Here is a 26,630-nt window from a genome sequence, read left to right on the forward strand (position 1 = left end):
ATTTCCAAGCTTCTTTCTTCCTTGCTTTTATTGCTTTTTGTCCATAATAGCATCCAAGGCGTTCTTGAAGGCATCATTCAACACAAAACACGGTGTCATGCCCTCAAAACCACCTTACAGCATTATCTAGACCCATTTGCTAAAGACGTCTCATTTTTCATCTGTGTGATGGGTTATCTGCCAGCATAGGCTGTTGCTGTGTATAACAGTCTTGTCCTGCAAACTTGCTCCTGAGTCATCTGTCTTTCTCGTCTTGTCTGTGAGTGACAGAGCCATGGCCCCAACTGTTCCTGTAATATGTAAAAAAGCAAATGCATTCTTAAGAGGCTCCTGAGGGCTAACCCTCGTTTCATCCCTCAGGGGCTCTTACAGCAAACCCTGACCTCACTGGAGTTGTTTTTATTTGTTCAGTGGTGCTGCCAAGAGACAAGGGCAGTGCCACACAATGCAGGATGCTCAAATGGGAAGGGAAGCATTTGGTCCAGAGCTGCTGGCCAAGGTCTCAGGGGAGTTAGTTTCAATTCTTCATTTCAGAGACATCCTGTTTAGGCTGCAGACAGCTCACTTCTGGTTTTCAGGACTGTGTTTCATTCCCAATCTGTAAAAGAATCATATAATTATAGAATGGTTGGGGATGAAAAGGGCCTTAAAGATCATCCAGTTCCAACCCCCTGCCATGGGCAGGGACACCTTCCACTAGCCCAGGTTGCTCAAAGCCCCGTCCAACCTGGCCTGGAACACTGCCAGGGAGGGGGCAGCCACAGCTGCTCTGGGCAGCCTGTGCCAGTGTCTCACCACCCTCACAGTGAAGAATTTAATTCTTATATCTGATCTAAATCTACCCTCTTTCAGTTTAAAGCTATTACCTCTTGTCCTATCACTACACTCCCTGATAAAAGAGTCTCTCCCCATCTTTGCTGTAGGCCCCCTTTAGGTGCTGGAAGGCACCTAAGGTCACCCTGGAGCCTTCTCTTCTCCAGGCTGAACAACCCCAGCTCTTTGAGATTGTCTTCACAGGAGAGATGCTTCAGCCCCCTGATCATCCTCGTGGCCTTCCTCTGGATTCCCTCCAACAGGTTCGTGTCCTCCTTATGTTGGGGGCCCCAGAGCTGGACACAGTGCTCCAGGTGGGGCCTCACAAGAGCAGAGTAGAGGGGAAAATCACCTCCCTCGCCCTGCTGGCCATTCTTCTCTTGATGCAGCCCAGGATACTGTTGGCTTTCTGGGCTGCGAGCACACATTGCTGGCTTATAATCAGTTCTCCATCCACTAATAACCCCAAGTCCTTCTCCTCAGGCCTGTTCTCAATCCACTCATCACCCAGCCTGTATTTGTGCTTGGGGCTACCCCAACCCATGTGCAGGACCTTGCACTTGGCCTTGTTCAACTTCATGAGATTTGCACAGCTCTCCAGCCTGTCGAGGTCCCTCTGGATGACATCCCTTCCCTCAGTGTGTTGACCGCACCACAAAGCTTGGTGTTGTCAGCAAACTTGTTGAGGATGCACTCAATCCCACTGTCCATGTCACCAACAAAGATGTTAAACAGCGCTGGTCCCAGTGCCAGCCCCTGAGGAACAGCACTTGTCACTGCTCTCCACTTGGACATTGAGCTGTTGACTGCGACTCTTTGAGTGTGACCATCCAGCCAATTCCTTATCCACCGAGTGGTCCATCCGTCAAATCCATGTCTCTCCAGTTTAGAGACAGGGATGTCATGTGGTACAGTGTCAGATGCTTTGCACAGATCCAGGTAGATGACCTTAGTTGCTCTGTCCTTATCCACCAACACTGTAGCTCCACCATAGAAGGCCACTAAATTCGTCAGACATGATTTGCCCTTAGTGAAGTCATGTTGGCTGTCACCAATCGCCTCCTTATTTTCCATACACCTTAGCATATTTTCCCGGAGGATCTGCACCATGATCTTGTCAGGCATAGAGGCAAGACTGACTGGCCTGTAGTTCTCCAGTACTTCCTTTTTTCCCTTTTTAAAAATGAGGGTTATGTTTCCCCTTTTCCAGTCAGTGGGAACTTCACTGGACTGCCATGATTTCTGAAATATGATGGATAGTGTCATAGCCACTTCATCCCCTAGTTCCCTCAGTACCTGCGGATGTATTTCATCAGGTCCCATGGACTTGTGCACCTTCAGGTTCCTTGGAGGGTCTTGAGCCTGATCTTCTCTTACAGTGGGTGGTTCTTCATTCTCCCAGTCCCTGTCTTTGCCTTCTGTGACTTCGGTGGTGTGGCTGGAGCACTTACCAGTGAAAATTGAGGCAAAAAAGTCATTGAGTAGCTCAGCCTTTTCCATATTCCAGATAACCAGGTCTCCTGTTTCCTTCCAGAGAGGGCTCACATTTTCCCTAGCCTTCCTTTTATCACTGACATACCTGTAGAAGCTTTTCTTGTTGCCCTTGACATCCCTGGACAGTTTTAATTCTAGTAGGGCTTTAGCTTTCCTAACCTGCTCCCTGGCTGCTTGGACAGTTTCTCTGAATTCCTCACAGGTTACCTGTCCTTGCTTCCATCCTCTGTAGGCTTCTTTTGTGTGTTTGAGCTTATCCAGGAGCTCCTCATTCATCCATGCAGGCCTCCTGACAGTTTTGCCTGACTTTGTCAGGATGCATCACTCCTAAGCTTGGAGGAGGTGATCCTTGAACATTAACCAGCTTTCTTGGGCCCCTCTTCCCTCCAGGGCTGCCATGCCCTACCACATAGAGGTGCAGAGAGAGTGAATTCTGAAAGGTTGTGAGGTGTTTGGGGGCTATCCAAATCTTGCATTCTGTTGGGATTAAGCAGTGTTTTAGCTGTCTTTGGGAGGCAGTGGGAGATGTAACCCAGCCTGTCATATTCCTTACTCTAATGGAGGAACTTGCTCAGTGTGCCAGTCATTTGCCAGCTGTTGGCAGCACAGCATTGTTGCTCACAGGAGGGAGGTGAGCCATCGTGGCGCTGTTGTGCGCTACAGGACAGATGCTACTGACGGATGTTGTGAAGGATGCCAAGGTACCCTTAAGTCCTACAGACAAATGGCCAACAACGTGGAAAAAGACAGTCTCCTTTCTGCTCCTACCAGGAGCCTCCTCCAGCGTGGGCTTCCCACGGGGTCACACCCTCCTTTGGGCATCCACCCGCTCCGGCGTGGGGTCCCCCACGGGCTGCAGGTGCGTGTCTGCCCCACCGTTCCCCTCCCTGGGCGCAGGGCACAGCTGCCTCCCCATGGGCTGCACCACGGGTGTGGGGGAATCTCTGCTCCGGGCCTGGAGCACCTCCTGCCCCTCCTCTGTACTGGCCTTGGTGTCTGCAGAGTTGTTTCTCTAACATATTCTAATTCTTCTCTCTGGCTGCTATTCCACCACATTTTGGTTTTTCCCCCCTTCTTAAACAGGTTCTCACAGAGGTGTTACCACCATCACTGACGGGCTCGGCCTTGGCCAGCGGTGGGTCTGTCTGGGAGCCGGATGGCATGGGCTCTGTTGGACATGGGGGAAGCTTCTAGCAGATTCTCACAGAAGCCACCCCTGGAGCCGCCCCCCTACCAAAACCTTCCCATGCAAACCCAGTAAAGCAGGTACTAGTGTCCTCCTTTGGGCATGCAAAGGAAGATGAACAGAAACAGGACTGAGGCCAGGAGCTTCAGATTGGAACTGGGTGGGCAGCACAGAAGGACTGGGTGAGGTACATAAGGCAGCCTCCTGGATCAGCACCTGGCATTTTGGCCATGTTTGATTTACTGTGTGTTTATAACTGTGCTGATCCTGTGGTTTTGGTCCTCTGTCCTAGCCAGGTAGCATGTGAAAGGTCTGCTGTAGCATTTCTCCTTATGGATCCAGATCCTGAAATGTCCTGAGTCTGTTTTCTGTCTGAAATCATCATTCATTCCTCCAACATTGCTACTGCCACTGTAATACCAGGGAGTAGAAGCTTAAAATATCATGCAGTTATTTGTAATTGCTACTTCCCTGCTGTCATCAGCATAATTCCATCACACTTTCACTAGTCCCTCCTACTGACACAGATTAGTGATATAATTTCTGCTCCCCCTGGGTATTCAACAGAAGATGCCCCTACCAAACCCCAGTTAATTTCTCACATCTCTTCAACTTACTAGATGGCTTAGTTGCACAAGATTCTCCACCAATGTAAAATGGCATAACTTTAATGTACTTTGAGTCCATTTAGGATCTGTGAGTCAGCAAACTAGCCCAAAGGATCAAGTTATTTGCCCAAACTCACACCATGAGTCAACAGCAGCTAATCCTGAAAAGAGCTCTCCTTGGGCTAATACAGCACTATATGTTTGCCACTTTTTTTTCACCGCGTGAGCCTAAGGTCTCACATTGTCTGGGATTTGAGAGCTTGAGACATTTTACCAGCATTTCTACCCACAGTCTGTGTTCCCTGATCCATTTTCCCTGCTGCATCCCTTGCAGCACATGAATCTTCAGTGTTTCTAATCTAGCCAGCCCCAAGGGGGATGGCTGGCAGTAGCAGATCATCAGGTAGCTAAGTAGAAGCAAGGAGCGGGGTCTGCAATGCATCAGTTGGGTGGATATGCAGGCTCATGTTGCTTGTGTCAAGTCATAATTCTCTGGGGGAGATGCTAGTTGGAGGCCTCACTGGATCATCCATCTGCCATCTCTGAAGTGTGCTGTAGGAATAGCAATTGTTGCTCTGGGTGAGCTGAGCTCTGAGAGATTTTTTTTGCCAATAGAGGTGAATGATTTTGGTTATGATTTTACAATATTATCATGACTGTTAAATAACAGCAGCACTGAGCTAGAACTTGTGGGTGAGTCAGAATACTTGTAAAGACTACTTTTTTTACTCATGTGTTTGTGGATTGCTTGCATTTATCAGGTTTCTGCGATTCAATACCCAGCCTCGCTGTGCTTCTCAAAGGGCTCGCAGTGTTTCCCCAGCTGAACCCATCCCTTCAACACGATAGCCAGCTGTTGTACGCGCTGAGCTCAGTGCCCAGCCCCTGAAATTACTTATACTGCAAAAGCTTGTGTGCTAAGTCAGCCCAGTTAGCAATAAAAACAGAAATAGGAATCAAATTTTAAAAGTGCAGAACTATGTCAGCTGTTTTTCTGCTTGCATCAGAAAGAAGCCCCTGGGCAGCTGCCACTGCAGAGCCTCAGTGCCTTGCTTACGAGGGAGAGTTTTGTGTCTCCCGTGCTCTCTGGTGTGACTGTTCCTACAGTCTGACCTCCAGCAGCGTGCGCAACATCAGAAGTGGAATTGCTTGATGCAATAGGTATATCCGTGGCCTGGGCAATATTTCAGCCTGTTAAAAAAAAAACAAAACAAAACAAAACCACAAAACAACACAAGAAACCTCTAGGCAGGAAGGCTGCATTTTCTTTTTATGGAAGAGGTTTTGATCTCATGATCAGCAGGAGAGGCAGCAGCCGGAGCACGGGGCTGTGTCTACAACAGCGGTATCATTTAGCTCTGACAATGTCTCACTGTGTCCTTCTCTATTTTAATTCCTGTGGAGCCATCTCTCTGTAGCAGTGAGAGGTTTGCTTTACCCACAGCGCAGCCAAGAGGAAAAAGTGACATCTGTGAACAGGAAGATGTAGGGGAGAGAAGGCAGTGGGGAACCAGGCTCAGCCCCGTCTTCCCTCCTCAGGCTGTATCACGGCGCAGTTGGGACCCTGTGCTTTTGAAGCAGCCTGCCTCTGAGTGCAAATCCTGCTTGGCTACTGCTGGAATCTGCTCACTGCCTTGGTAACTGGCCCTTCTCTGACTTTTCATAAACTGTCTAGATGTGGTGTGACAGGTATGTCAGGCAAAATTTTATAATGGAACATCATTTGCACTTTGCTAGAGTTTTTCTGTGGGTCTGTTCAGGTACCAGGTGAAAAAAAAGAAGGGCACCCTTCAGACAGAATTTTATGTGTAGCCTCTGGAATTAGAGAGGCCAGAGGTTTTTTCATGCAAACATCTTCTCTTGTTGCACTATCTATTTGAGGCTCTTCTGTTCACAGGCAGATAGAATCTGGAGTTGTGCCCACAGTCTGGGTTCTTGTATCTGTTCTGCTGTTGGATGTGGTGAAGAGGGAATTCACGTGAGGCAGCAGCACAGGGGAAATGGTCTTCTCCTGAGGAGCACAATGTGAGGCTGGGAGGTTGTAAAACACAAGTGGCAGGAGATGCTGCTGAATATGATGGCATTCTGTTTGTGAGGAGGTAGAGATTAGGTAACACAAAATTAAACCTTTATAAAGTAGATGTGGAGCAGTCAGGCTGCCTGTCCTTGGGAGGAGGCACCAAGCAGTTAGTTGCAGGTCCTGCATACCTGACTTTACCAAGGGCTGTAGTGACAGCACAACTTTTATACTTTCAGTTTTAAACTGAAAGAGGGTAGGTTTAGACTGGACATAAAGAAGAAATTTTTAATGATAAGGGTGGTGAGACACTGGCACAGGTTGCCCAGAAGAATTGTGGATGGCCCATCTTTGAAAGTGTTCAAGGCCAGGTTGGACGGGTCTTTGAGCAACCTGATCTAGTGAAAGATGCCCCTGCCCATGGTGGTTGGACTAGGTGATCTTCAAAGGTCCCTTCCAATGCAAACCATTCTGTGACTCTACAGTTCTGTGATTTAGAGATGTGAGTGCCCAACACTTCTGGAAATGAGACATCAACTCTTCATGTGTTCAGTGCTTTTTCAGAAATTATTCAAACAAGAAGCTACAGTGGTATGTTCATGTGCGTGTTTAGTTTTTTCAACATTTCAGTGTTAAAGAAACCAATCACTTCTGTAAAATGGTTGCTGTTTGCATGTGTCACTTTTACTTACTAGTAAAATAGTTTCAAGAATTCTTACCACGACATTGGGTACTTTCAGTACCATCAATTCCCTGCTTGTGAGGCCACCTTTTTTTGTGTTTGCTCCTGAATCTGTTGAGCACATGGCAAATAACGTGCTCACTAGCTAGTTTTTTTCACACCCTGTTTGTTTCAGCTTGGTTGACTTTGATTGTGAAGCTGCTCGGGACATTTTGTGAAGAATGTCTTATAAAGGAGCAATGTTGTCAGGTTGATTTCATGACCATCGTTATATTTATATTCTTGTCATGTCACACATTTTACTGCTGAGTTATACTGCATGTAGACATCACTTCACAGGCATGCAACACAGTATTTGCCCAATAATTTGTGGTCTTTGGAGCTACAGACCTGTAACAATTATTAATTAGTCTAAGAGAATGGATTTTTTTCTCAAAGTGTAATTTTTATAGGGTCAGAATATAAAGCTGAAAGTAGTAACTACTAAAAGTAACTTCATTAGCTTGAATAGTGGCCTTACAGGAAATAGATCAAGGAATAATGTCTGGCAGAGTTTGCTAAGTCCAAACTGTTCAGCCTAATTTTTCCCTGATAAAGCTTCCTTTCTCCAGAAAGATCTTACATTTATTTAAAATGTAACATGAATTTCATGACTGGTAAACATCCTCTTTTATATTTGGTGGTCAGCAGTTAGAATTGATTATCATCTGTGATCAGCTTCAACCTCATTCCTTTCTCTTGCTTTGTTAACTTGCCTGCTGTTGCCTCTGCTTAATTTAATCATTTTTTTCCTTACCCTTCCTTCTGCATTTTTCTGCTTTCCCATTGCAGCTTCCCATTTCTCCTTCAGTTACAGTCTGTGGTCTTTTTCAAAAGCATAATTTGAACAACAATAGTAATCTTTAGACCTAAAGCAGGAAAAGAAGAATCCATAATAGAAGTCTGTAGGGTAAGAGGAGGTATATGATGCAGTTGCGGGCAGAAGAGGGCTGAAGATGACAAGGAGGCCTAATTGTCAGTCGAGAAGCTAAGGCAATACTGCAGATTCTAGAAGTGGAGCAAGAAAGTGATACTGGCCAGAAATTGGGGGAAATGGATTGAGGAGAGATGAAAAGGGCAAATAGGATGACATTGGGCGGGAGTTGCAAGGACTAGGCACAAGGAAAATCGAAGGTGCTCCAGAAGAGGGAAGCAGAGCAAAAATTGATGTTTCTCTCCTTTTATCACTTTGAAATCAAGTCCTACTGAACACATAAATAGAGAAAGAGAATTAGGAGCATAATAAAAGCTGGTGTACACCAAGCCCTCATTCTGACACTATCATGCTTGCCTCATAGCTCTTTTACTAATTCATAGACCAAACAGCAAGACATACTCTTCTCTCCTCCTCATCTCACCAAAGTCATGGAGAAGAATCAAAACCAGGGCATTCTGGTTTGTCCCTCCTTGCTTGAGGCATCTGAGTGCCTAAGTTAATGCAGAGATAGCTCAGACTCTGTACAGAGAAGCAGATTACCTGCAGTGCTGCAGTGAGAGCCCTGTCTACAGGAGCTGGAGGATAGGAGCTTCCACTGTCCTGGTCCTGCTTTGGAAGAAGATGGTGGGAACTCTCAGGACTGCTATGTCAGCCACTGGATAAGATACCATTATTAACCAAGCCTGTAGGCTCATAAAAAGAAAACAGCGGCATGATTCTGGCAAGACTTTAGTAATGAATGCTCTTTTAATTACTGATTATATCTGATTATCTGCCTTTGTTTAACTTTACCAAGCATCAAGGCAATGCTCACTAGTCCATGTTTCTTTCTGTTGTTCTTTTCCAACTTTTCTAATTTATAAAATAGCTTTATTTTTAGCCCTCTGTAACCTCCCTGAAGTTCTAAAATGGGCATCATTAACATGAGTATTAGGATATGAGCTATTTCTCTGTTGTCAGAAACCCTGAAAGTACCATTTTGTTGCTTTCCAGATGAAACCAAAAATACTAGTGATTACTTCTGGGTTTTTCATATTATTATTGGCAACTTTATTATGACTGTCTTGTTCTGGATCAGTGTCCTTGCTGTGGTTTAATTTAGTCATGATTATATTTTGAAACTTGTCTTTTATTGTCCTTAACTTGTTTCAGCAAGTCTCACATTCTGGTTTAGTGTAGAAAATCAAAAAGGAAAACGATAAAGAAATTTCCTTTATGTTAATTTTCTTTCTGTAACCCTTGTTTCCTTGTCAGGCATATGAGTGCCTGTGTGCTTTATTAGTTATTTAGTTGAAAAAATTTCAGGAAAGGTTTCTGTATTATGAATATTGCTAATGAGCTGTATACAAAACAAAAGTTGTCTGTCTGTGGTCTTGTTGCCTGTTTTCAAATTATATTGAAAAAAAGATATAATCAGAAAGTTTAAAGACAGATTTTAAAAACAGCTTGTCTTCTTTTAGGAAGAACAGGTACTCCTGAGTGCTGAGCCCTTCAGAAAAATCTCTTCACAAAAGCAGGTCCCTAGATGGGAGCTGAACTCTTGAAAATCTATTCCTTCAGGCTTTCTTTCCATCTGTTGCTCTGCTGGAACAGTAGTCCAAGGCTGTCCTAATCTGGGGGCTGCAGCAGGAGAAATTTTGCCTGCAATTGAATGCTCTTCTTCCAAATGACTGCTAATAGATTTATTCCATCTATTATGCATTATCTCATTTTGGGATATGCCAGGGCCATTTAAAACACTGTAAGTTACTGTGATGTCCACAAGAAAAAGATTACTGTGTGAGGTAAAATATCCCTGCGGCCACCACTTGCCACAGTTGCTTAATGCTTAGCAGTCAGGCTGTGTTGAGCTGACGGGCTTAGAATTTCTATTTGGCATCCCTTGCCCAAAGCGGATGAGAATGACCCCTTTTGTCCTGTCTGTTATTATCAGGAGGCTTTGGAAAATGAGCACTGTTGAATGAAAAGAAAGCGACAGATGACATTTTGTTTTCTGCATGAGCTAGTGTATAGGTTCTTTGTTTTTCAGAAATGGTTTTCAAGAAGATGTGCTAATATTGCTGCTATTTTAGCAGTAGTTCTTTTGTTCAAGCCTCAATGTAGATTTGTGGCAGTTGGGGTATCCATTTATATTAGTGAGCTCTTTCCTTGTAAGATCCCATGGATACCTAAAATATGAATATGTATAGTCTGAGTAAGTCTTTTTTAATATTACTGTAACATTCCTTTCCTGGAGCATAATCTCATTTTTGTAAAAAAGAGATAGTCATATTTTCAGAATAATAAATTCTGAAAATTTTTGTCTGTGTGCTGAGATTACACTTATTCTGAATAATGACACACACTTACTCTGAATAATTACACTCACCATTTTAACCCAATAATAAGCATGAGTTAGGGACTCCTGTCTACATTGAGCACAACAGACATGCCCTTTGATTTAAGATCTGTCACCTCCAAGCATTAGGTCTGGACATCCAATATTTCAAAATAATACAGCTGTCACACATACAGATCTGGAAATCCTCTGACTTTGGAGTGTCTTAGTCATCCTTGTCGCTGTTTTCTACAGCTGACCAGAAAGCTTTTCTGCATTATTGATGTGCCAGTGAGACATGGAGGCTGCCAAACAAGTGACCTAAATTGTGTCAGTAAACAGTAACATGAGAACTGCGCTCACAAAGTGGGTTAGGGTTGAAAGTGAGTGTCTTCTGCATACAGAGTTTTGTTGACATTTTTATGGGTGATTTGAGAATCATTTGGGAGCCAGAAGTCTCATCTGTATTTTCAAGTGTGCCAGCAGCCTGACTAGATGGATTCATATACCCTAATTTTTGATCATCCAGTTTTGGGCCACGCCAGTTAGGAGGCTAGTCTTTATCTATAGTCACTTATGAGGCAAGTTGGCTCCTTTTGGACTCAGAGCAGAAGATGGTAGTGTTATGTGAGTCATTCTCACAGTGCTTCATGTATAGTAGTGAGCTCAACTGAGTGAATAGATTCATCTGGACAAAGGATACATCATCTTTAGGGCTGGTTTCATTTTTGTTAAGATTTTTAAAATTCGCTAGAGTGATGTTCCAAGGTTCACTTGTTTCAGCAACAAAGAAATAGCAATGACACAGGTCATCTGCCAGCTGGATGCAGGTAGTTTCAATATGTCAGATGCCAAGGTTGTGAGTGTGATGTATGAAGAAGGTGCTAATGAAGTGCAGGGCTTGAATGCAGTAACACTTGGGGAGACTAAATGATCCTTCATTTCTGTCTTCCAAAAGCCTCTGCATACCTGCACCAGTTTACTGCACACTGGCACATCACGATCACCGATTTAACTATCCTTGCAGTTTCTCCTCTGAATGTCTACCAGCATGTGGCTTCACAATCAGCTCTGTTCCAGCTCAGTCCTTGGTCCCCTGCTTGTGGGGAGGTAGTGGAAATACACCGAATGGGGATGAGTGGGCAGGCAGACACACACTCAGGCCAGCTGAAGCTGATTGTGAAACCAGAACCTCAGAGAGACTTCAAAACTTCTTACACACCCTTTCTCATCCCTTAACCTCTGCTCAGCAGTGCACAGCCTGGACTGGCACAGCTAAATACAGAACCGTGGGAATCCTGTTTCCCAGTTAGAGACTGACCCCAACATAGTCCCTGTATGGATATGCTGGAATTACTTGGCAGTCTAACTGTGCCTTCCTTAGAAGGGTGGTGAGGGGAAACAACTTGAAGGCAGAAAAACAACTTCCTCATGTTCCTACTGGTAGCAGTCAAGCCCTGTGGGATTGGCCCTGTATCAATGGAGTCCCTTGGCAAAACAGAAAGCGAGCCAGTGTAAGTGGGCTGGTTTGATGGCTAGACTAAACAGAGGGTTATTACCAAGACCTTTCAGTTCAGTTAATTTTGTTTTACATACTGTTCTTTATGACACTCTTTATGGTTCTCTTCCCTTTCTTCAGTATTTCCCACCATTCTGGTTGTCTTTGCTGCAAATACTGTAGCTAACTATTAGTAAACTCCTTGTTAACTTCACTGGAGTGGAGACCTGTTGCTTGGAAGTATATTGATTCACGTATATAATTACCTGTGGCGTAACAGGCTTTTGGGCATCAGGAGAGCTGTCGTAACTCTGGGTGGACAAGGGATCTTGTCAGACTTTTTGGACTTCCGTAGGTTGGCAAACCCTCATCTATATTGTCATTCACTTCACAAATACTTTGCAAGGCATGAATTATGCAAATAAAGGTTTCTCCTTCCCCAATAGATGGGATTTCTTTGTGTATACTAATTCTATTTTTAATCAATTTGTCAGCTCTGACTCAGTCTTACTGTTCTTCTGGTTTTGTTGTTAAATGTAATAGCTCTCATTTTTTTACCTTTTCCTTTAATATTTAGGTTCATTTGAGTGATAGATTTCTTACCACAGTTAATAAAGCAATGAATTTGAGTTTATGTAGAAATCCTGGGTGAAAGATGTCTGGCTTGTACATATTATAACTGTAGATTTTGTCAGGTTTCGGAAGAAGGCTCTTTTACAAATGCTTCACTTGGAGGCAGTTCCTTGGAGCTGACCTTTCAAAAAGTAGCTCAAATTCAGCAGTCACTTGAGACATACTCATAATGAATATAAATGCAAAAAAAAAGCAAGCCATGGAAGTTTCTTCAGCTTTAAAAATAAAGTTTGTATCATAAATAGTTCAGCAAATTAGTCGCTGACAGCTGCAGATACCTTTAGTATATTGAATAGGGTATATTTCCAAGAAAGGCCGTATTTAAGTTCTGCTCCTAGGCCTCTAAAATGCAGCATTTCCCATTGCTAAGAGACAAAGTGGTGGTAGCAAGGTAATATCATCCATGACTTCTAGTTTGGTGATAATAAACTTGTGAAAATAACTGGAAGTAACTGGACTCCATTATTTTGTGTGCAGCTGTAATCGGAAGAGGATTTTACAAGACTCCTTAATGTAGTTGGAATGTATGTGTAATCTTTTGACCTTGGTCTTAGTTTTTGATGACTGTGGTATGTTAAGTGCTGATAATTGGATTTGCTCTAGGCTGAAACCTGATCTGCTCTCTGTGAAGAGGAAGATCAGATCTTCTGTTGTAAGAGGCACTCAAGGGGGCTACCTTAGAAATTGTAAGGCCATGAATGCTGAGAGTAAGGATCTCTGAAATATGGCAATTTCTTAGGAAAGACATGCTGTGCTGTCCTCTTTCAGCTTAGTTTGAATTGGACTTTTCATGCAAAGGTTTTTGCCCCGTTCTCTAAATTTTCTTTTTTATGCCATGTGGTTTGCCTCATAACTCAAGCTGCCCTACTGTAAAAGCTGCCTTGTAGCTTCAGCTAGTGGAACGTGACTCCTAGGTATGAAAGCAAGAGGCACATGCTTTTCACTCTGTTCTTGGAAGGCGATTCAGCTCTTCTTGTTTAAGCCATGTGCAAATGAGGCCTCTAATCCAACCTAGTTTTTAGCTTCCTTCTCTAGCCAGTGAGGAGAGGAAGAGATCTTCAGAGACTTATTACAGCCAAATATCAGTGTTCAAAATAGATGGGATTAATTGTCCACAGAGTAGAGAAGAAGCCTAAAAATTAACTTTGTCTCACTGTCAAATTTTAGAAGACTAAATTTAGAGGAAGTTAATCCTGTCCTTGGTTCAAGAAAGTACTGAGTGACATTTGTAAATTCTGCAAATAGCAGTCTGTCCAACCAAGTATCTTCCAGTCCATGCTTGCTTCAACTTAAAGGCGATGTAGTCTTCATATCATGTCTCCCCTGGGAAGTATCAGGGGAGCGTCTAATACCTTTATAAAAGGAGTATGCAGCAGTCAAAACCAACAGCAGGCACTGGCAAGGAAATGCAGCCAAAGAGGTTTTTAAAAACCTGTCCAAAGGGATTAGTGCAATGGTCCAACCTGCACTTTGTTTTTCAAGCCATCCCTTTTCTCTGTGTCTGTGACAGTGTTGCTGGAAATGTTCGTCTTTCTTACTTTAAGATTTCTGTGTGGGAGAGTAAAACTGCTTAAAACAAATGTGATCGAGTGGTAGTTCACACAGTGCAGCATTGTTAGCCCTGCTCTTCCAGTTCCCATTGGGTTTCTTGATAGTTCTTAAGAACACAAAACATGAGTACAGGTAGAGTATGTCAGACCAACAGTCCCTCCAGCTCAATATCCGCTTCCTGCCAGTGACTAACAGATGACTATGTACCTTTCTCTAATCCTTTTCAAGCTTCCATCTATTTTCAGCTTATGAGAGTTTCTAGCCATAAATCTTTCTTGTTAAATGAAGAATTGCAGCTGACTTTCTTGTCTCTTATGTTTTAGAACTAAAAAAACAAAGAAGACATCTGCTCCCACCAAGGAAGAGAGGCCCAAATTAACCATTTTTGAGGACGAAGTAGATCCAGATGAAGGACTGTTTGGCCCAGAAAAAGATTTCTCATCAATTGGTCCCAGGAAGAAGATGAAAGAGAGTAAATCTGTTCTATATTTTTATGTATACTGATTGTTTTATCTAAAGCACGTGTATAACTGAGCTCTTAAAATGTAGTGATACAGGGTATACAGGCTAAATAATGACTTTGGAATGTTAAGGCAAATCTTTAGCTGGGGAAAGAATAATCTAGAATCCTTCAGAAAGAATAAATAAGACTGTAGTTCCCGTAGCTGTTCACTGTTGAGGGTTTGGACTGGGATATTACAGGTCTGTGGGAGCTGACTGTCCCACAGTCATTCATGCCACACTAACAAGAGTAATGTGACCTACTTTTGAGTGCAGGAGGAAAGCAGATTTACTAAGTCCTGAGAGTACAGAGTATCACTGCACTTTGTGGGTTGGAAGCCCTTGTAAAAACGGAATTGTCTACATGATCTTTTTTTTTCAGCCCAGTGGGCAGATTTACTAGCTAGTGTTAATGCAGGTGTTGTGTTACGTAGCATGATTTAACAACAGCATTTTCTGGTTCCCCTTTCTAGATCTGAAATTATTTGAAGATCCAGACCTTGGTGGTGTGGTAAGACTGGGTGACTCCCTATTGCTGCCAGCTGCCTGTAAGAACAGGGAGTATGTGCTCAACACAGGTCCTGAGGAGGACACTGAGGAACTGCTGAGGTACACATCTCAGATCTGTCCTGTAGGATGAAGGTGATCTGAGGAGTCATTTAGACCTCAAAAGAGATGAATTTGAGGGCAAAGCTTAAATACTTTGAATGCTAACTGTGAATCAATACTTGTGTAATCTTTTGACCTTGGTCTTAGTTTTTGATGATTGTGGCATGTTATGTGCTATTAATTGTATTTACTTACAAGTAAAAGGTAAGGTCTGTATCATGGAGCTTGGAAATCAAACACATTCAAAAAGAAATTAGGAGGACCCTCTGAGAAAGGTAGGTTGCAAGGTATTACTCTGTGACTCCAAAGGAATGGTCTTGAAGACCCAAGGCGTGCCATCTAGTCCTTGTTTGCTAACATGACACTTCTGCTTTTTACAAGCCATCCACAGGGGGTGAGAGCTGACCTCCATTATGAAAAGTGAAAAACAAATCCCTGAAACAAAGAGGAATTCAGCTTTCAATGAGCTGAAATCAGGGGCTCTTGTCACAAGAGGAATGATTTTCTGCTGGTGACTCACAGGTCTCCATGCACACTTCCTGGAGGAATCCTATGCATACAGCTGATCATTAAAATCTCTATCACCCTGCATTTAAGTTTTAACCTAGTGAAAAAGGAGGGCCAGACCTTAGAGTTACAAGAGGGAATAATGTACTTGCTCTTACACTTACCTGCCCCCTTGATAGTGTAGCACTGGAACGTATCATCGCATAATGTGTTTTATTCCTGACATCTCTCCCACAAGGCTAGTTTTCCTGCACCTAAAATCCTCAAGAGATCAAGCAGGGAGCCAGTGCTTAGAGACCAGCATCACCAGGGAATCTGTGCTGCAGTAAAGAGTCAAATTCTTGCCTTCTGGATCTCAGGCTGGAATCTGAATGATGAGGCCAACTTGCTTCCAGTGCTAATTCTTGCCAGCCAGCTCCTGTTAGGATTCACGATTTCTGCAGCAGGTACTAAACCCAGGAGAGAGAATCTGTGTGTGGTTTCAAACCTCTCCTGAAGCAGGTAGTTTTGCAGGTATTGTTTTCTATGCATGCAAAGTGCTAGCTCTCTCGGTGGTAATACCTGACTTCATTTAAACAAAGGTCAAATTGGGTTGGGTGCCATCTCACATTATGTTCTGACAGCCCACCTGAAGTTTATAGAAGCTGATGGGGTGGGACATGACCTAATGTAGTGCTGTGGTATAGTGGGAGCAAACACATATGATTGCAGTATTTTCATGTTTGCTTTCCCCTCTGGTATCGATCTCAGCATACAGCGCTTGATCCAGATTGCTCAAATGCCTGTTTCAATGCAATTCTTGCGTTATTATGCACTAGTGGAGAGAGCTTCTCTATCTGTCATGCTAATGTCCTTTGGATTATATGTTTTCTCTTCCTCTGTAGCAGGGAAAGGTCTCCAAAATCTGCTAAGAGATCAACAGACCATGCTTTAGATCAGTTTGGGGTCATCTGTGTTAGCAACACACCCAGATGTTATAGAAACCCCTGGAAAAAGTTTCCATTTCTTTTAAATTCCAGTAGTTTTCATTTATTCTTGAATTGTCTCAGCACTTTCAGTACTTGACAAGTCAAGATCCAATTGGAAATGAATACACTTCATGAAGCAGAAAATCATGCCAGTGCTCCAGTTGGAAAGTTGCTATGGGAATCCAGAGGCAACTCCTGGCTGTGCAAGAGGTGTAGGCAGATAGGCCAGGATCTGTTGACCTGTTCAGGTGGGTAACACCCTCTGAAGTCCCCCTGATAAATGTAGTTCACATTGTTACCTGCACATCATAGAGAGCTGGTGGACTGAGGGCGATTGGGATAAAGGAGAAGCTACTAAAGGGGGGGAAGAAGAGTGGCAGTGCTGTTTTAAGCTAGTAGAATACTTCACCTCGCCTCTATGTAGATTTATTGCAGTCACCTGAAATCCTGTAGCTGGACTTTCTTAAGTGATTATGCACAATGCACTTTGTTTTCTGTTCAGCTGAAAGCCTTAGTAGAACTGTTAGATCTCATAATGTAGAAGCAGGATTTGAACCATCTCCCACCTTTCTTCTCCACCAGACTGGTGTTACTGGTTCTTGCAGAGCAGTGCCACAGTGTCTTTTCCAGGCAGTGACCCTTTGTGGTAAGAGGAAACATTGAACATGAGCTGAACCCTGCAATTTCTCTGACATGGGGCTGAAGCATATTTTGAGGCCTAAGAATAAATCTTGCCTTTGACCTGTAGATGTTGACAATCCCTCTCCTTTCCCAAAGACAACTCTCCAGCCCTCAGATCAGAGTAGGAGCTGTGACAACCCATTCCTTTAGTGGGCTAGAGCTGGCTAAGCTACTAGAGGAAAGCTGGCAGACATCTTGGTCTGTTGCACATACTCTGTTACACCATACAGAAAATTTGCCTGGACACATTTTGTCAAGATCTGAGACTGGCCTGAGCTGTGATGCACCAGCAGGTCTGTGTTAGGTCTAGAAACCTAGACATGTTCACTGTGCACAGATGGGTTAGCTGAATAATGCAGATGTGGTAGCTCCTGACCTACATAGTGTACGTTTGCATGTACCACATGGTCTGCTGACATGCATCTGGTAGATCCGAGAAGTGTCTGACGTACTGCAAGATGTACTTTCCAGTGAATCGTGGGCAGAGACAGGAGAGCACTGTCTAAGGCAGAGGAAGGCAGAACCTTCTTCTTCCAAAGGGGAGATGGGAGAAAGATGATGTTCAGAGGGTCTGCTGGAGCAACCACGTCCTTTGTGATCTTTATAGTACCTGAGTGGTTGTAGTAGCAGTAGCACCACAGCACTGTGAGCACAGCAGTAAATCCCCAGCAGTGACTTGTAACTCTTAAGGAAGAGACTGTTACAGAGACAAATGAGTCTGCAAAACGTGCGTGGGCTGTGCTTGTCACAACACGAGGGAGAAGAGAATATGATAAACGTTCTCATCGCAAACTGAAGACTGTGCTCTCTGTGGATACCTGCCCAAATGAAATGAGAATTACTATTTTAAATAGAATCATCTACTTTACATTAACAAGTGATGAGCTTTGAGAAGAACCAATTTAAGTGTAACGAAAGATTTTTTTTTATGGCAAAATACCCATGTCCATTCAAACAAATATCTTCCCTCTTTCTGTCCATTGACCAGCCTTTTACTGGTTACTAATTTCTTAGTCTACCAACAAATATTAAGTGATGGATATAGAGAAACTAGGTGAGCTACCTCACTCTTCCCACTGGCATTGTAGATGCAGGCACTCTTTCCTACCACTAGGTCTGCCATATTATATCAGTGAGGTGCCTGTCTTCTGCATGCAAGCACCGTCTTGCATCTTCTTCCAGAAGTTGTCAAAAACAGATAAATTGCTGTGGTAGGAACCAGCTAGGTCAAGTCCTATCATGTTGCCTTCAAGAAAAAAGGAGCACATCATACTCTTCCTTCACAGCATGTGCTTTGAGAAAGGGAGGGATAGGTAACCAAGACTTCTTGGCTTGTCGCTTCACCACAAGGATACAGATGAACCCAGGCTCTTCCAAGAAGTCCTGTGTCCCATTGTTTTGACTCTTTAAAGGTGCAAGGTGACCAGCTGCAGTGAGATAGATGAAAGTGTAGCTGATCAACCCTTTCCCAGATGTTAAAAGAATTATCCTTGGGGATGGATTTAGGACCATGTTTCTCTTTTCTCCTGTCATTTTCCTGGGTCATGTCATACCATATAATGATTCCTTCTGGATGCATTCAGCCATTTGCCTCCACTCTCAAAGCTCCTCCTCAGGTCTGATTTCCATTTAAACTAGAGACAGAAGTCGGCTACTGCAGAAATCAGTATCCTGCAAACTCTCCCATCATGGATTCTCATGCCATCTTATTTTCTCATCTCCATCCACCCAGTGGCCGCAGATGTGCAAATTAAGTTTTCATGTAGCAGGACTGCAGTTGACCTCTTCTATCTCATTAATCTAAATCGTGCCTGCCTGGTGTGATGGATCAGGGTTTTGTGGAAAATCAGTGCTAGAATTGGTACTGTGAATGTTGTAGCAGCTCAGTGGGCCCACAGAATTACATAAATTATCACACATCCTAGCCTGAAATAATTATCACAGTGGTCTGAGCAGCTTTTTAGGAGAGATTTAATTAACTTCACCTTTGATAATGAATAGGGAGTTGAACTGGAAGGAAGCAGCTGTCAGCATAACATTTGTCTTTTTCCAGTGCTGAGAAGTGGCAGCAGTGGGATCTCAGTTTTGCTGCCCTGTGATGGCAGACATGGTATATTCTCTCTTAGGATTACGCTGATGTAAGACTGCTGGTTGTTGAAAGGGACAAACGAGTTCTTACCTTTGTGCTACAGCTGCATCATCCTGCCTGTGCCCTTGAAAGACAAATTTTGTCTGTATTTACAGGTTGATCTGTTTTTACAGCTGTGAGCTGTGCCATCAGTGATGGAAGCGATGACCCTTTGAAGAGCATTATATTGTTGAGGCTGAAGCTGTTTGTGAAACATCCTAACAATGGCCCTTTCTAAACACCATTCAGTCCATACAGCTTCTTGAGCAGGTTTGTTAGCTTCAGATTTGCCAAGGAACTGGTGCCACCCTTGAAGCAGAAAAAGTTTGTATGTTCTTCATTCAGCCATGCCATTAACAGATGCTGAATTTAAATAGCAAAAAATTACATCTTCAGACTAGCTGGGGGTCATATGGGACACCATCTCCAGCACCATGTGGTGACGAATGCTTTCTTGCTGTCCTGAGGATATGAGAGAAGCACTACAGTTGGGAGGTGAGCTTTGGGAAACTCCAGAGGGTTTAAACCTAGATCATTTGAGCAGAGGGTTGTTTGGGTGATGAGCAGGTGGTGGAGGAGGTTGCAATAACTGAGTCAGAAATTTCCTGACCACTCGAGGGCACTTTCCCTTGCTTGCTGTGACCTGACTGTGGGGAGACAACCTTGCTTTGGCTGCAGTAGTTTTCAGTAAACAAATACATTCTTCTTTTCTTACCAGTTTTTGGTGGCCTTTTCTTTGGCCCTCAGCCAGACAGCACCACCACGCTGCATCCACGCTATTAGACTCTCTCCAGCTGCAGAAGGTCACTGTATGCAGCTGCCTCTGGGAATGGTCCCTGTCCCATGCCAGCTCTGAGTTGTGCCTGGGAATTTTTTGGAGGAGGGCTAATCTGTCCCAGACCAAAGCCATGCCAGTGATGCCTCCAGCATTTCAGCAGTACAGACTCTCACGTTACAGTGTCCAAACATAACTTTCTAGCACTGGTTAAAGTACCAGTATGAATTTACCTGTAATGGATTGCAGGGGAAAGCAGGAGCAGAAGGGGAGATTCCTCCTACACAGCACTCTGTGCTTTGCACTCCTGTGGTTAACTCCAGCCTGTATGGTTTCCACAGGCCTTGTTAGATATCACACTGTCTCTACTGACCATAGCAGAAATTATCATCAACAGATACTTCTAAGCCTCCTGCATATTTTTGGAAACAAGTCTCTTCTTAAGTCATATATGTGATACTACACTTCTCGCCAAGGCTTCACTAAGGTATCTCTCATACTTGGACTTAACACCAGACAAAATAAAGACACTGATAATAAGATAGGGAAAGATAAAAGTCTATTCTGCAAGAACTGCTGTTGAGTTGCATAATCTAGCTTCAGGCATGATCTTTTTGGATACTTTAGCAAATTATGGGAGTCTTTGTCTCTTGGTTTCCTTACTGATTCTGCTCATTAGAGCATTCTCAGCAAGCAGAGGTCACTGTCCCCATCATGCTAGATGCTGTACATGCACATAATCATTCCTGTCCCAAAGATCTTGTCCAGATAGACAGGACAGCCCTCAGAGAAGTGGCATCTAAAATGTTGATGTTCTGATGGTAGCTGTGTCTGTCTCCAAGTCAGAACTCATTTACTCTCTTGAAGTCCACATGCCAGCTTTGTGACAGCCTTTCTTCAGTAAGGGTTTTGATTGCTTTCTGTGTCTGGACACAAAGAGAATTTCCACCAATGGAGTCTGTGAATCACCACAACAGTATGGCAGGAATTTTAAACAATGTGGTGCTGCTTTTCCATTACAGAAAAAGAGACTAATCAGAGAATGATTAATTACATGGATTCTGTGCCTGATTGTCTATAAAAGATGGGCGTTGGAAGGTTCTTCCTTTAATCTTGTTATTTCAGAATAGTTGCTTGATTTTTTTCTTCCTCCTCCTCCTGGCCTGGAATTAAATATGGTGGTAGTTATGCACTGTAACAATTCATTTGCTTCTCAAGAAATAGAAGTCCTTGTTTCTATCTCTGCCTGAGGCGTTTTGCATTTTACCTCTTTAGTTTTCCAAAGACAGCTGTGTCTCACATGATCAAACAGCAGTGGATCAAACAGTTTGCCTAGCACTGCAGCACTGAAAAGCAGGTTTTGAGACAAAGACCACATAATATCTGCTGTGTTCTCTGTAAAAGACTTCTGTCTAACCAAGATCTTGAAAGTCCAGGACAAAAGAAGGAGATTTACATGGTCAGCTTCCAGACTTTGAAAAATCATCTCCAGCAGAATTTTTGGCCTAAAAGCACACTACCAAAAAAACCCCAGAACCTACTGGACTGCATCATTTGGGGGTATTTTATATGCTGAGTGGTTTTGTTGTTGTGGTTAGCACAGAAATTAACACAGAGCCACACAGGAGTAGAGAATTCGGGAAGCTGTACCATCTGATCAGGTTAATGAGCTGTATTTACTGCTGCCCCTTCTGGGGAGTGCACCTAGTTCTCAGGCAGTGCACCCAGTTCAAAATCATGCTTCCTCCATATGATCTGTATGTATATGTATTGTTTATATGGTTATTAAGGTTTCTGTTATTTATGACCAAAACTTTATGACATGGACACTGATTCATTCAGTATTTGTTCATGCCAAGAAGGGAGTCAGCAGCTAAAGCAAGGCTTCAGAGATACCAGCCCTAACATGTTTTGTTTATTACACTGCAAAGAGAACAAAAATATGTCTTGGCAATATGATACCTCTTGGATATCAGTTTGCAGCAAACAAAAATGCCTGGTCTTAAATTAAATTAATTTCTTCTATGTAGATGATGAATTCAGGAAAAAGAAACATACTGACAAGGTGTTTTGTAAGTTAGGTGGGATATGTCACCCACAGGGAATTATGGAAACTAAAAGACATCAGAAATCTTATCAAATAGAAGAGAATTTAATCTCCAGAATTACTTGGGGGATGAAATTTGAGGATCTGCCTGCTGGAATACAAGTCCACAAGGTAGAGTTCAAGGTGCAGAGCTCTGGGACAGTGGCCCTCCTCTGTCCACAACTTGGTCTGTTTAGGTATTTCCTAGTTTTAGATATCAGTGTTTAGGCAATTGATTTTACAAGATTAGCTTGCTATTTGCCATGAGACAGTTGTGGGTGCTGTGACCAACAGAGAGCATCCATCCCATCCTCCTGGATGGAGGGACTGTGCCACCTCTTGATGTAGTGCTCTAGCAGAGACAGAGGGAGGATGGGCTGCACATGTGCTGCGGACTCCTTTCTTGTTTAAGAATCACCTGACCAGACTTTCTTATCTTCACAAGTTCTCTAAGAGTGAACTAAGTAAAATTATTTGAAGGGAATCTTAGCACCGAAGAAAATTCCAGTCTGTTTGGAATAGATCCTGCACCTTAATTTTGTCTCCTAGTTCATTTGTAGCTTCCCTGTCAGGCTACCCTTTGGCTGAGGCAGAGGGAGTTTTACTGCTGGCACTGTTACAGTCTAATGGGCTCAGCTGGTAACTGAAGTTTGGTAAAAACAAGTTTTGTAACAGTGCTTGTAAACAATTAAACAAGTAAATTATTTCACTGCCTAAGATGCTACTGTCATAGAGTAAGTGTATCACACTAGAGCTGGGCTCGGGCAAGGAGATACCCACATACTACAAACCTACTGTTCCTCTTGCTCTGGCTCCTGGTTCCCCATGTAAAAGTTTTTGCTTGTACTCATACTTTAGGTTTCTTGATTTTGTACACTACAGTTAGAGGTGGAGCCTTTTGCAAGTCATGTATTTTGTAAGCATATATGAGGCATGCGTTTTGTCAGGGGCTTCGCTTTTGTAGCTGGTCATTACACAGCTGATTATCTGCATGGATTGCTGGTTGGGTTTTGACTGCTTAACAATTATTTATCAATCAAGCCTGCAGGAAATTAACTGTGTTTACTCCTTATGGTATTTTGTTTGACCACTGTGCTCAGAGGACCGAAACAAAGCTTTTTTGATTCAGAACAGAAATTACTGTGGCCTGTAAAGACTTCTCTAGCTAAGCTAATTTTTACTTTGCCATCTCATTGCTATATTTTTTAGAGATGTGATGTGTCACAACCTTCCTTCCCTTTCCTGCACATACATACTCACTTTCCAAAGGCAGCCACCTCTTGGAGTCACAAGACAATCTGTTTTGAGGGCTCTCTCAAAATCTTTAACAGCTCCTATGGGAACAGAGTTGGGCATGTGCATCATGCTGTCTCCTGCTAAGGTCAGTCAGTGCAGGTAGAAAACATCCTTATCTGTTTCAGGTATTTTGGGTTATTTCACTAGGAAATAGGGGGCAATGGTTACGAAAAAGACTTGTTGTATAAAGTCACAGATTGCAAAATTTCTTCAGTTTCTTGGAAGCAAATGTGAACACAGTAATTTTAATTTTTTTTTTTTTTTTTTTTTTTTTTACAGTTTCTCATGATTGAACATGGGGGATGTTCAATCTCAGTCTTGGGGGATAGGGATGAAGATGAAGCAGAGCTGAATGTGAAAAATTTTACTATCCCATGAAAATTTCTGGGAATCAAATCATCCTGTCACATATAAAAGCCTTTTTTTCCAAACTAGAATCAAGTTCTTTTTCTTTTGATGATTACAAATTGCTTTTAGTTTAGACACTTGCAAACATGCTGTAAAATTAATTAACTTGTACAGTGAACTGAAAAACCACACTATAAAAAAGACAGTTCTTATTTTAGTAACACTGAAACTTTTTTGGAAAGCTCTTCCTAAAAGAGAAATTCATCGAAGTTGATCCTTTCCTGCAGAAAATTTTATTTTGCAAGATTGCATTTTCTTACAAAACAAAGAGCAGTTCAGAAATTCCCAAGATGTTACTGATGTTTTCTTTTCATTCCAGAGTTGAAGATGGTTTAGAGAAACTCTTGAAACTAACCTCCAAATCAAAACCTAAGGTGCCATCAAAACCACCACTGCCTCAGAAGCCAGCAGTTATCCCCAGGAGCACTAATTCATCTCCACTGGCAAAGCCAAAAGAAAACAGGATTCAGACAATGAATGAAGTGGACATTCTCCAGTATATCCAGGAAAATGAATCTATCAACAACCAAGATGCAAGTCTTTTCTGAACATACATATTTTTAAAATGTAATGATGCCTTCTTGGCCCAAACTCCCCGTGAGCTCAAGTGACGGTAGCATGAGTTGACCACAAGTCTTTACTGCCACAGTGCTCATTTGTGTACCACGATATAGAGAGCAGCAAGTTTGACTAGCAGAGGCTTGACATGATGTTTTCAAAACAGTTGATGTTGCCTTAGATTTTCAGGGTTTTACAGGGAATGTGGACAAGGACATAGCACTACAGATTGTCTACTACTACTTTAGTATCAACATAGTACAGTTTTGGCCAGTTTATTACTGATTGACAATGGTAAGTGTGTTGCACACATGGCAACTGTGAGTAGTGTCCAGCAAATGGTCTGAGGCAGGACAGAATGCTGTTCCTGCCATTTTAGACAGATATTTCAACTCACTGGAAAGGCTATTTTCCTTTTATCCTGTGCATTTTTGTAGCAGCCCTTTCCTCCCTGACTGGTATTTTAGTAATTTATAACCAAGAACTGTTAAGTATAGGTAACAGTTCCTCTGTAGTTCAGAGAAACTGAAATCCCAGCTAAGCCTGACAATCTGCTGCCCTCTTTGTTGTGCAAATGCCAGCTTGTAAGAGAACTTGTAAGACTGCAAACACTAGACACTATGCATCTCTGGCCCCTGGGGAGAACAGCAAATGACTGAAGAGAGCCAAGAGTGTAGCTCCAGACATATGAGGAGGTTGCAGTGTGTAGGGGGATGCTGTAGGACTCGTGAACCTACTCAAGACTCACAAGGGCTAATTTTTTCCAGCCAGGTCTTCCTGGGCTTCCACTGTGATTAGTGGAGAGAAAGAGATTCCTCCTGGAGGTGATTCAGTGCAGGTGTCCTACTGGAGGAACTCTGAATTGCTCTCTGGAGTCACTCTTTTTCCTTCCCCTCTCCTAGAACTTAAAGAAGAAGCCATGGTGATTAATTTCACTAAGCTAAAATGAGGTTTTTTGATAAAACTGTGATCTGTTCATTACTATGGCAATGGTTATAACAAGGGAGAACCAACATGGGATTATCCAGAGTTAAAAATAGGAAGAAAATATACTGGAGAAATTTTAATAAGCAGAAAAAACAAAACATGGTAGAACAGGCATCCCAGACTACCTCTTTTCACTTCTGGCTCAGGCACTCTGATTCAACATGCTGAATTTACAACGAATGTGGGTTGATACCTGCTGTCATGTAGAAAGAGATACCTAAACTCATTCCACGTGTGGTCTACCCAGATGTGAAGACAAGCTCCCCAGAGGGAAAATATTAATATATTCAAGCCATATGACTATCCCCAAGTTTGCCTTTCTAATAGAGAACAAACAGAAAGCATTATATATATATATTTTAATAATGAAATTATCTTTATTAGTATTTCCTTTTTAAGCCAATGGAAAATATGATAAAGGTATTTTGGTTTGATGGGACAGATAAAAATGTAACCATTGGCCCTTGTCCATGTACAGTATATTTCAGTATAATAAAACATTTTGCTAACCTGCAGGTGTTATTGTTACTGTTGTTCTCTAGGTTGTACAGTAGCAGCAAATCGGAGTTAAAGGATGGATTCCATTTAAGATATGAGGAGCCTTACATGATGTTAAAGTGCATGCTCTGCTAAAAACCCGTGTGAATAAGTATGAAATCGATAGTGTAGCTGTGCTCATATTTCCTTTGAGAGCAGCTAAAGGTAAAACTATATATGGGCAAAGGTAGTACCTGATCCTGTCTGTTCTCGCAGTGTCCTGGTCTAGTTAGGAAGCTGGTTTATTCCATCCTGTAAAAGGGGAACAAAAGCACTGAGGAGAAAATAAATGACTTGGCAGAGAGCAGGCAGGAGAAATTAATTCCAGGCAGCCTTCCTGTTGGACTACCTGGTGTCATGAACAGTGACTATATATTTAACTGAGGGTTAAGGAATCTTGATCTCCACTTTATTCAGCAAGACTGCTTGCATTTCTGTATTTTTGGCCTACAGCCCATCACGTGGCCTGGACACTGATAAAACTACTATATCAAGGGCCATGTTATTGATGTGAGGCTACAACTGGAAGGGTGGGCAGATGCCAGAGCAAGACATGGTGGCTGAACATGAATAGGCTGGAGAGATATCTGAGCACAGGCATTGACTTATTCTTGCAGTGGCAATAATTATGCCTGTGTTATCTCTCATAGACATTTTTCTAGCCTGTCCTTAAAAGTTTGTCTGGCTGGAGAGCTACACTGGAGATGTCATAGTCTCCTCGGTGTGATACTACATTTCTTTGCCATCCTATTAGAAAAGTTTTCCTAATGTTTGACATAACTGTTCCTTCCTGCAACTTAAGCTCATTACTTCT

The 26,630-nt window shown here is 42.7% G+C and overlaps 1 protein-coding gene across 2 annotated transcripts in view; it reads left to right on the top strand.

Moving 5' to 3' along the window:
• The window catches only part of HS1BP3 (HCLS1 binding protein 3), a 54,750-nt gene extending 28,964 nt beyond the window's left edge, over positions 1–25,786 (top strand). Inside the window, exons 5-8 of one of the 2 annotated variants that reach the window (XR_012632799.1) lie at positions 14,099–14,247; positions 14,750–14,885; positions 15,631–15,838; positions 24,054–24,187. Coding sequence is in view for 1 of the 2 variants with exons in the window: in XM_074895569.1 (XP_074751670.1) it covers positions 14,099–14,247; positions 14,750–14,885; positions 24,054–24,282 (514 nt within the window). In the remaining variant the exon portion in view is untranslated. Of the gene's footprint in view, positions 1–14,098; positions 14,248–14,749; positions 14,886–15,630; positions 15,839–24,053 lie in introns of both variants that reach the window. The other variant, XM_074895569.1, reaches the window with a different exon arrangement.
• The last annotated feature ends 844 nt before the right edge of the window (positions 25,787–26,630 follow it).

Source organism: Athene noctua, chromosome 1 (assembly GCF_965140245.1).
Source record: "Athene noctua chromosome 1, bAthNoc1.hap1.1, whole genome shotgun sequence".
In the NCBI taxonomy this organism is placed as follows: domain Eukaryota; kingdom Metazoa; phylum Chordata; class Aves; order Strigiformes; family Strigidae; genus Athene; species Athene noctua.